This window comes from Podarcis pityusensis (assembly GCF_964106645.2).
Source record: "Podarcis pityusensis genome assembly, chromosome: 9".
NCBI classification, from domain to species: Eukaryota; Metazoa; Chordata; class Lepidosauria; order Squamata; family Lacertidae; genus Podarcis; species Podarcis pityusensis.
Window position 1 is genome coordinate 78,062,674 of NC_138034.1, and position 10,924 is coordinate 78,073,597.

The 10,924-nt window shown below is 52.6% G+C and overlaps 1 protein-coding gene and 1 long non-coding RNA gene across 2 annotated transcripts; one reads left to right on the plus strand and one right to left on the minus strand.

Annotated features, from left to right (window-relative positions):
* Positions 1 to 1,075: 1,075 nt before the first annotated feature.
* On the minus strand, positions 1,076 to 1,921 carry LOC308486014. The gene is made up of 2 exons (XR_013990900.1): positions 1,597 to 1,921; positions 1,076 to 1,463 (listed from the first exon to the last, which is right to left on the minus strand). It is a non-coding gene; the product is annotated as an uncharacterized lncRNA (long non-coding RNA).
* Positions 1,922 to 6,623: 4,702 nt separating this feature from the next.
* DOK1 (docking protein 1) lies at positions 6,624 to 10,387 on the plus strand. Its single transcript, XM_081020904.1, has 5 exons — positions 6,624 to 6,764; positions 7,523 to 7,819; positions 8,156 to 8,252; positions 8,542 to 8,714; positions 9,212 to 10,387. The coding sequence occupies exons 1-5, from the start codon at positions 6,696 to 6,698 to the stop codon at positions 10,271 to 10,273; spliced, it is 1,698 nt and encodes a 565-aa protein (XP_080877030.1). The 5' UTR covers positions 6,624 to 6,695; the 3' UTR covers positions 10,274 to 10,387.
* The last annotated feature ends 537 nt before the right edge of the window (positions 10,388 to 10,924 follow it).

Sequence of the window (10,924 nt, forward strand, 5' to 3'; positions counted from 1 at the left end):
TCTGGGCCAGGAGAGGACGCCGGATTAAGCAATGGAACTCCCTGCCTCAGGATGCAGTGATGGCCACCAACTTGGATGACTTTAGAAGAGGATTCGCAAATTCATGGAGAAGCCTACTTGGTGTTTTCCTGGTATGCAGGCATTCCCCTAGAGCATATCCCCCCGTTTTCTTCTTCCCCCACAAACCCCCTCCCCCCCCCAAGAAACCAAAATAAAAAAGGAGTCATGGCAGCTTTTAAACTGATTGAGGGATGAAAGCCCCAGAGTAATTTAGTCCTGGAAACATGCCATAGTCCGTCCCCCCCCCATCCAAATGCTCAAGGAGACCTTGACAGGATGAATGAAATCAAGGAAGCATCCGAAAGCAGAGGCACGGACGCAAGGGGCGACTTCCGCTGTGCTCACCTAGGCGGGCTGCATGTGGGCACGACAAAGAGGCCGGGTTTCTAGGCGTCCTAAATGCGCTGGAACAGCTGGTGCTGGAACCAAGCAGGGCGCAAGCGCCCTCTAGTGAGGAAACAGCAGCCCTGCCCGGCCGCCCGCTACTGATTTCAGAGGACTCTGAAAGAGCAGGGACGTCACTTGTGGCTGCTGTACTTCTTGAGGCTCAGTTGATCTGAGTGACGTGGAAACTGGGAAAACCCTCCATCAACTTTGGCTGGTGACCCAGCTGCATCCTTATCTGGACAGGGACAGCCTAACTTCCATTGTCTATGCTCTCCTCATCTCTAAATTAGATTACTGCAAGGCATTATACGAGGGGCTGCCTCTGGAGACAGTTCGGAAACTTCAGCTGGTGCAGAATTCAGAAGCCAGGTTGCTCACCAGGGCAAGAGGGTTGGAGAATATGACACTGATCCTGGTGCAACTGCACTGGCTGCCAGTGTTTCTGGGCCCAATTCAAAGCACTGGTTTTGACCTATTAAAGCCTTAAATAGCTCAGGATCGCAATACCTCCTTCAATATGAACGTACTTGGACCCTGAGATCATCTTCTGAGGCCCTTCTTTGTTCCCTTTCAAGCAGGCCTTCAATGATACTCTCTTAAACGTTGTGGGGACGGGGTTATTGGTTGGTTTGTTTTTGTTCTTGTTTTTATTGCGTATTTTGTGTTTTTCTCTTTTATTTTATGTTGTGATTGCCCCAAAATCTAGGGATGAAGTGTGATATACAAACAAACAAACAAAATAAAATAAAAATTCCATACTCCAGATGCCTCTCAGCTGAGAGGCCATGGGGTTCAGCAGAAGCCCCCTTCCCATGCCAGAGAAGAGCCACCCTCAGCAGGAGCTCTGCCCGCCTCCTCTGGGCTCCAAGGGCAGGAGAGGCTTTGGCCCCGCCCTGCTGGGATCCTAAGCTGGATGCCAGTCCTTCTTGAGGGCCCAGGTCAGGCCGTTGTCTGTGCTGGGAGGGTCCAGTGGTCAAGCGCAGGTCATTCCCCAGCGGCATTTGTGTTCCCTCCTCCTGGATGTGCAATATGTGTCCTCCTGCGTGGTCTCTAGGGGGAAAGGTGGGGCAGGAAGGCATCACAGAAATGTAGAGTGGGAAGGGACCCTAGGGTCATCTAGTCCAACCCCCAGAATGCAGGAATCTCAACTAAAGCATCCATGATGGAAACGGAACAAGTGCCCTGTGGCTGCTGCTAGATCACCCCAAAGCGGACCCCGCTCGTCCAGCCTCCTGGCTACCCCCCCCCCCCGTTGCCAGACAGATGCCCATCCTGGGAAACCCGTCAGCGAGTCCAGAGTGCGACAGACCCCACTCCTCTCTTGCGGCTTCCCTGCCCGGGCCGACTCCGCATTGCGGCCGAGAAGCTCTTCGGGGGTCCAGGACAGACCTGCAGCGTGGGGATCCTCCCGCCCACGGACACGCGCGCTCCCACCCGAGACCTACGAGCTCCGGAGTCACGAAGCAAAAGTTTCGGAAACACATATAACAAGATTACACAGGAAATTGTTGATAAATAAAAGACTTGGTCAGGAGTTTATTTCATCGGACAAAGTTAAAAAAAGAGGGGTTGTGATTTATGCAAAGGACAGATTATCACCGAAATTTGTTTTTAAAGATGACCAAGGAAGATTTGTGGCAATTGAAATTCAAACACAAGGAGAAAAATTTTTGATAGTAGGAATCTACGCACCAAATGATGGGAAATCTGAATTTTTTAAGAAGTTGCATGAGACCCTGATGGACCATATGGATTACAACATGATTTTGATGGGAGATATGAATGGAGTGGTATCCACATATATGGACAAGGCACAAAGACAGGTAGTCACCAAGGATGGTAGACTACCGAAAACTTTTTTTGACATGACAGACAACTTGGATTTAGTTGACATTTGGAGAATAAGAAACCCCATGGCTAAAGAGGGAACTTTCTTTTTTGAAGCCAAAATGACATGGACAAGAATTGACCAAATTTGGATAACTAGAGGAATGGCACCAAAGACAAGAAAGGTGGAAATCTGCCCGAAAACTTGCTCCGACCATAATGCTGTTAAGATGGAAATGAGACTAACACCAACTGGCTCCTTCAGATGGAAGATGAATGACACCTTATTTAGATATGAAGAAGTACTTAAGAAGGCCCAAAAAACCCTGAGAGATTACTTTGAGATAAACCTCAGTACCAACGTGGAGAGAAGAGTAATCTGGGACGCAAGTAAAGCGGTTATGAGAGGGTTCTTAATACAACAGAATGCAATAAAGAAAAGAACTCAAAATGAGAAAAAGGATAAGATAATGGACAAAATAAAGGAATGTGAAAAAAGACTGAGAGTAAACCCAAAATCTCAAGAGATTCTGAGAGAGTTAAAGTTATATCAAGTACAATATATGAAAATGATGAATCAGGAAATAGAATGGAAAATTAAACAAATGAGACAAAAGACTTTTGAGTCGGCCAATAAATGTGGTAAACTGTTGGCATGGCAAATGAAAAAGAGACAAAAATTAAATACAATTACGAACTTAGAAGTGGAAGGAAGAAATATACAGAACCCTGCAGAGATCAGAAGTTGTTTCCAGAGGTATTTTAAACGATTATACACTCAAGGGCCATTGAAAGAAACAGACCTAGACCAATTTTTGAAAACAAATGGATTACAAAAAATATCTCAAGAAAATAAATTAATTTTGAATCATAGAATAACCAAACAGGAAATAGAAGGTGCCATTCAAAACATGCAATTGGGTAAATCTCCAGGACCAGACGGCTTGACTTCTAGATACTACAGATCTTTAAAAGAATGGTTAATTCAACCTTTGAAAGAGGTCTGCAACGAAATAATGGAGGGGAAAAGAGCACCAGAGTCGTGGAAAGAAGCATATATTACACTTGTACCAAAAACAGAGACTGAAAAGACACAGCTTAAGAACTACCGCCCTATATCATTACTTAATGTGGATTACAAAATTTTTGCAGATATTTTGGCGAAGAGATTTAAAAAAGTGTTGATGGAAGAGATTCATAAAGACCAAGCGGGCTTTCTCCCAGGAAGACATTTGTCTGACAATTTGAGGAATATAATTGATATTTTGGAAAAATTAGAAGTGAATATAAACACTAAAGCAGTTTTGATATTTGTAGACGTGGAGAAAGCCTTTGACAATATTTCTTGGAATTTTATGAAGAAGAATCTACAGGGTATGGGGGTAGGCCAAGGTTTTGAGAATGGTATAAGTGCAATTTATTCAGAACAAAAGGCTAAACTAATTGTAAATAATGTTGTGACGGAAGAACTTAAAATTGAAAAAGGGACATGACAAGGTTGCCCAATTTCCCCACTTATTTTTATTTCGGTCCTGGAGGTTCTGCTGAATATGATTAGAAGGGACCAGTTGGTTAAAGGTATACAGGTCAGAACTAAACAGTACAAATTGAGAGCATTTGCAGATGACCTAGTATTGACGTTACAGGAGCCAGAATCTAGTACTAAAAGGGTTTTAGAACTGATTCAAGAATTTGGTCAAGTGGCAGGATTTAAATTGAACAAGTAAAAAACCAAGGTTTTAGAGAAAAATTTAACACCGATTGAAAGAGAGAGGTTTCAGAATGAGACAGGTTTAACAGTGGTTAAGAAAGTTAAATACCTGGGGATTAACATGACGGCAAAAAATGGGAATTTTTCATAGTTAAATAAAGTTAAATAAAGATAACTATGAAAAATGTTGGTCTGAAGTGAAAAAAGATTTAGAAATTTGGTCAAATTTGAAGCTTTCACTGCTGGGCCGTATTGCTGTGATAAAAATGAATGTATTGCCTAGAATGTTGTTTTTGTTTCAAACTTTGCAGATCGTGGACAAAATGGATTGTTTCAAGAGGTGGCAGAAAGATATTTCTAAATTTGTGTGGCAGGGCAAGAAGCCCAGAATAAAATTTAAAATACTAACGGATGCAAAGGAAAGAGGTGGATTTGCCCTGCCAGACCTCAAACTTTACTATGAATCAGCAGCTTTTTGCTGGTTGAAAGAATGGCTACTTCTTGAAAACACTGACATTTTGGACTTGGAAGGTTTTAACAATGTATTTGGATGGCATGCATATCTATGGTATGATAAGGTCAAAGCACATAAAGCATTTAAAAACCACATTGTCAGGAAAGCGCTGTTTAATGTTTGGATAAGATATAAGGATTTGCTAGAAAATAAAACCCCAAGGTGGCTGTCACCAATGGAAGCGAAAGCCTTGAAAAAGGTCAATATGGAGGTCAAATGGCCGAAATATTGGGAAATTTTGGAACAAGACGGAGATAGACTGAAATTGCAGAGTTTTGAAAAATTAAAAAACAAAGTGCGAGACTGGCTTCATTATTTTCAGATAATGGAGGCATTTAAATTGGACAAGGAAATTGGCTTCCAGGTGGAAAGATCAAAATTAGAAACTGAACTGTTAGAACCCAAAACTAAGAATTTGTCAAGAATGTATAACTTGCTGCTGAAATGGAATACTCAGGATGAAACGGTAAAATCGGCTATGATTAAATGGGCACAGGACGTTGGACATAACATTATGTTTGCTGACTGGGAACAGTTGTGGACCACAGGTATGAAATTTACGGCATGTAATGCCTTAAGAGAGACTATTATGAAAATGATATACAGGTGGTACATAACCCCAGTCAAGCTTGCAAAAATTTATCACTTGCCCGATAATAAATGTTGGAAATGTAAAGAAACTGAAGGTACATTTTTTCACCTTTGGTGGACGTGCCCAAAGATTAAGGCTTTCTGGGAAATGATATATAATGAATTAAAAAAGGTATTTAAATATACCTTCCCTAAGAAACCAGAGGCCTTTCTCCTGGGCATAGTCGGCCAAATGGTGGTAAAAAAGGATAGAACTTTCTTTATGTATGCAACAACAGCAGCAAGAATACTCATCGCAAAGTATTGGAAGACACAAGAGCTTCCCACACTGGAGGAATGGCAGATGAAACTGATGGACTATATGGAACTGGCGGAAATGACTGGCAGAATCCGTGACCAGGGAGAAGAGTCGGTGGAGGAAGATTGGAAGAAATTCAAAGATTATCTACAGAAACACTGCAAAATTAATGAATGTTAGAGTGATGTTGGATTGAAAATAAGTGGTTTCCAGCTGTACAGGATAAAGTTATAGATAGATCAAGATTAAAGATTAGGATTAAAGAAGTTTAAGGAAATGGAAATTTGGTACTTAAGAGGTAAAATTTTAAAGTTATACTACAGTGAGATTAAAGATTAGGATTAAAGAAGTTTAAGGAAATGGAAATTTGGTACTAAAGAGGTAAAATTTTGATGTTATATTATATTAAGATTAAAGACTGGGATTAAAAAAGTGGAAAAGAAATTGCTGGACAAACAATTTGGACTGGAATACAAAAGAGGGAGGTATGAGGAAGTCCAGAAAATAAGTAAATTTAAAAATGGAAATGAAAAAGTGATATTGTTTTTAATTGTTCGGTTTATTCTGTTTTATTTGCTTTTTGTTTTTTGTGTGTTTATTTTCCTTTTTTTGGATTATGTATAGTGTATTTGTGTATTTTTTTTATGTCTTTCTGTCTAACTTTTTTTCTGAAACTTTAATAAAAATCATTTATAAAAAAAAAAGAAGAAGCAAAAGTTTCGACAACGTTTCTGACGTCGCAGCCAACCCCCCCCCCCCGGGGGACTTGCCACCACGCTTCCAAATACAAACGCGCTTCTTTCTTCTTTTTTTGCGTCGGTTGGGGATTATTTTTTCCTTTAAGGTGGCCTCTCGCCTGAATGTCCGCTCCAGAAAGCGGAGTATTTTCTCAAACTTTTTTTTGTCCCGTCGAAGTTCTGATGTTTCTGGTCTTGTAACGTCCCAAATGCTGAGGCAAACTTTGGATCGCGAAACCAGTTCGCTCCGAAGCTTTCCTCGGCGGGGGCCACGTCGTCCGGGATGAGGCCCCCGAGCCGAGAAAGGGCCCCCGGGCCGGCCGTCCTTCGAGGCTGCTTCCGGCCAGAGGCGGCCCCGAGCGCGGCCGCCCGCCCCCTCCGGCCCGCCCCTTGGCGGCAGGGCTGAGCCAGGCCAGCGCCCCCTTCCCTGGCTGGCCCGGGGCGGAGCCGCCCCTCCCCGCCCGCCGGCTTCCGCTCCGTCGGCCAAGCCCCTCCCCGCGCCGAGAGGCGGCGGCGGCGGCGGCGCTGACAGATCCGGAGCGGCTGGGCTGCCCGCGGCGACTCTTCCGGATGGACCCGCCGGTCAAGGCCGGGCCGCTCCTGCTCCAGCAGCCGTCGGGGCTGCGCATCGGCGCCAAGGTAAGGGCCGGGGCTCCTCGGCGGGGGTTGCTCCCAGCGCCGCCGCCCGCCTGCCTGCCGGCGCTTCCGGGATGGGGCGCTGCCGGCAGCGCGGTCTCTGCGCGGGGCGAAAGCGCGGGCGGCCGAGGGGCGACTCTCCTGGACCCGGCGCCGCCCCGTCCCCGCCGCCCCTTCGGGATGGGGGCCCGTGGGCTGCTCGGCCTCGACGAAACGCCCCGGCCCCCTCCCTGCCCGAGGCCCATCCTGGGCTGCTCGGGGCACCTCCCGTGCTCTCCCTTCTTCTGACGCCCCGTCGAAGCCAGAGGAGCCGCGCGCGGAGGAAGCGGCGGCAGCGTTCATTCCTGCCGCTCGGGCGCCTTGTCTCGCCCTCCGGGGCCGCCCGTCCAGCTTCCAGCTCTGGGTCCGGTCCCGCGACGGGCTCTGCTCTCTCCTCAGGGCTTCCCGGCCCTTTCCACAAACGTGCGCCAGACGAGCGCACCCCCCCAGCGCCCCGGGGTGCTAATAGGGGTCCCTGCTTTGGCCCAGACGGAGTGGGGCGTCGTGGCCGCTGCAGGGAGCAGAACTGGACCAGGCCGGATTGACCACTCTCCTTGAACCCTGACTTGGAGGCACCTGTTGGGCCTCTCATATGCCAGCTGAGGGCAGACCCTTCCCTGGTTATATGCAAATTCCCTGCTTGCAGAAAGGCAGGCTCCAAGTGCACCACTGTGTGTCCCTGCGGCTCCTCTGCCCCATTTCCGCTCTGCCTCTCGTTGCAGCGATGGAAGAAGAGCTGGTTTGTGCTCTACCCGGCCAGCCCGCATGGTGTGGCGCGCCTGGAGTTCTTCGACGGCAAGGAGGGTCCCGTGCCGGCGGAGCGAGTGGGCACCAGGCGCCTGGACAAGAAGATTGTGCGCCTGGCGGACTGCGTGAGCGTGGCCCCCGCCCCAGACGGCAGCCCCAAGGAGGGCCTTTCCGCCTTCCGCCTGGAGACCAGCGAGCGCAGCTACCTCTTTGCTGCTGAGCCCCACGAGGCGGCCGACTGGATGGCCAGGCTCTGCGAGGCAGCCTTTCTGGTGAGCCCACCCTGGGGTGGCGGGGGGGGGGTCTCGGCACCTTGCAGGGAGAGGCCCTTGCCTGAAACCCTGCTCAGCTGCTGCTGCCAGCCAGTGTAGACAATACTGTGCTGGCTCTGCATAAGGCAGCTCCCGATTTTCCAGGGACGGTGGAGGGCTGGTCCGCCTTGGCTGGTGGGAAGAGCCCCCCACTTCACTCCTTGCCCCCCCGGCTGTGCTCAGGGGCGGCAGGGGTGCTGTGCATGCCAGGGATGCCCTGGATGCCCCCTGCAGCAGAGGAGCTGCCATTCCTGGGAAGGGCTGGGGGTGTCTGCTGACGTTCTTCTCTCCCGGCAGGGCAACCCTGGCAAAGCAGCACAGCCTGCAGCCGACTGCGCTGGGGGGCGACCCCTGGAGATGGCCATGAACGCCATTTATTACTCCCGAGAGGAAGGTAGGAGGCGCTCAGGAGCAGAGCTGGCTCCATCCTGTCCCTGTCAGACTTTCAGCCCATTCCCCCCCCCCCCCCCGTAGTTTGGGTGGTGGGGCAGAGGGAGTGCCATAGGAAGTCACGGCTGCTGCAGGACAGAATTGCATGCTGGGAGTCCCCCGCTTTGGAAAACGCAGCTTAGGCTGGGAGGATTCTGGCTGCCAGGGCTGCTGATTCTGGGGTGACGGCTGCTGGGCGGGTGCCTGCCCCCCCCCCGAGGGTCGCCTGCTCTGACTCTCCCTCTTGGCCACAGTCAGCGAGTTCTGGGTGACGGTGCAGAAGACGGAGGCTGCTGAGCGCTGCAAGCTGCAGGGGGTCTACGTGCTCAAGGCGTCCGGCGAGGGCCTCATCCTTGGGGACCCCCACTCCAACCAGCCCCTCTTCACCTGGCCCTACCGCCTGCTCCGCAGATATGGCCGGGACAAGGTGGGTCCAGGAGGAGGGGTGCATGTGGGAGGGAGAGGCAGGTAGGCGGGGGGGGGGGGCTGCATTACTGGGGGCCGGACCATGGGGGCAGGATCATGGAAGCCCAAGGAGTGATTTAGTTGAGATTCCTGCATTGCAGGGGGGTTGGACTAGATGCCCCTCAGGGGCCCTTTCAGGAGGAGCTGCTCTTGCTCCCTGACTGTCAAAGAGCTGCCCTGGGAGAGCTGGTGATGGGGGCTGGGCTCCCTCAGTGGTTGAGGAGGTGCCCAGCTGGCCCTGGGTGGGGCAGTGGGGAGCAGTCCCCGGCCTTCTGTGGTGCCCAAGAGCTTGACGGCCAGCTCAGGGCTCTTGCTGGCCCTGTGGGATTCTGGCTGGCGGGGCTTGTGCTCAGAGCAGGCAGAGCAGGGGCGGGGGAGGTTCCTGTGCCCCTCAAAGGGTGCCTCTTGGCCCCGGGGCTCCTTTGCGGCCCCTGACTGTGCCCGCTCTCTGTCCCGCAGGTGATGTTTTCCTTTGAAGCCGGCCGGCGCTGTGAGTCTGGGCCAGGCAACTTCACCTTTGAGACCAAGCAGGGCAACGAGATCTTCCACGTGGTGGAGGCGGCCATTCAGGCGCAGAAGGCACAGGTGGTTGAGCATCGCCACAGCACCTGCTCCCTGGACGCCGAGGTGGGCCAGCTCCCGGGCGCCCTGGCCGGCTCGCTCAGCCTGGAGGGGGAGAGCCTGGCGCCCGCTCTGGCCCCTGAGAGACCCGGCCTGCGCCCGGCCCTGGCCGCCAAGCTCAGCGCTGCCACTGCTGCGGAGGAAGAGGAGGTGGTGGCCCCCACCAAGGGGCTGGGCCTGCGGGACCCTCTGGCCAAGTGGCCCAGCACTCCCCCCCGCTCCCCACTCCCTGAGGTGCCAGGACACCCGCTGCCCCCCGAGGATGCGGGCAACGTCTACTCCGAGCCTCTGGACGCGCTCAGGGCCCCTCGCCCCCGGCCGGACGCCCTCTATGCGGAACCCGTGGACAGCCGGCGTGAGGGGGGCAAGGAGCGTTGCCCTCCCCAGAGCAAACTGCTGTATGAGGAGGTGGGCCCTGGCGGCGGCCAGGACAAGCACACCAGCAAGGTGCACATCTACGACGAGCCGGAGGGGCGGGCCCAGTGGCCGGTGCCCACACCCACTGCCATCTACGACGAGGCCCGCCTCCCCTGCGAGGCCTGGCGGACGCAGGGCATGGAGAGCCCGGCTGGCTACGAGCTGCCCTGCCTGCTGGGGACGGGGGAATATTCAGTGCCGGCCTTCCCCCTGAAGCAAGGCCTCCCCAAGCCCCCCAAGCCCTGCCCTGCCCCCAAGCCCCCCCGCACCCACAAGAAGCCCCCCCAGCCTGGAGCCCCAAGGCCGGCCCCCGGCAACAGCAACAACAACAACAGTGGCCGCGGGGGGGAGGAGCCCCTCTACAGCAAGGTGGTGAAACCACCCCTGGCCAGCCCCCGTCGCTCAGGGGGGAGCAGTCGGGAGGAGCAGTCGGTGGACGAGAGCCGGCCGGCCTCCATCTACGAAGACCTGGGTGAGATTTGATGGCTCCCAGGGAAGTCGGGGGGGGGCAGAGGACCCCCTTGGGTCCTTGCAGGATCCGTCTTGGGCAATATTTTTCTACAGATGTCTATTTTCATATTAAAGCATTTTGTTTCAGTGGAGCTGAATACACTTGGGGGGGCTGAGTGCCCCAGGGGGGCAACGGGTGGGTGGGGGGCTGAGCAAAGCAGGTTTTTGGAGCTGCTTTGGGAGGCTGCAGTTTGGAGCAGGCCAGGAGAGGGGAAGCTGAGCCCTGCCAACTGTCAGGGGGTGGGTTCCCCCCATCTTCCCCTGGTCCTAAGGGCCCCTCCAATGTGGGGTGCCCTGCTTCAGAGCATTGGACTATCTCCTTCAACTGGGGGGTCTGCCCCACTTCATTTTTTCTTGGTGGGGGGAGAGACGCCCCTTTCCCGGCCCCTGAACTGCCTGGGAGTATTGAGCCCCCCCCCCCCGCTTCCTTCTACTAGTCCCAGGCAGAACTCCCTCCCCCAAAAGATGCAGCCTGGGGGTGCCAAGGCGGAAGAGGCCCAGGGAGCGGCTGCAGCCCCCGCCTCCTGCGCTGCTTCCTCCTCTGTGGCTTCCCAGCAGGTTCCCTCTTCTGTCTTCCCCACAGCTGGGCGGGGGGGGGGGAGTGCCCTGCTCTTGTGGGGGGAC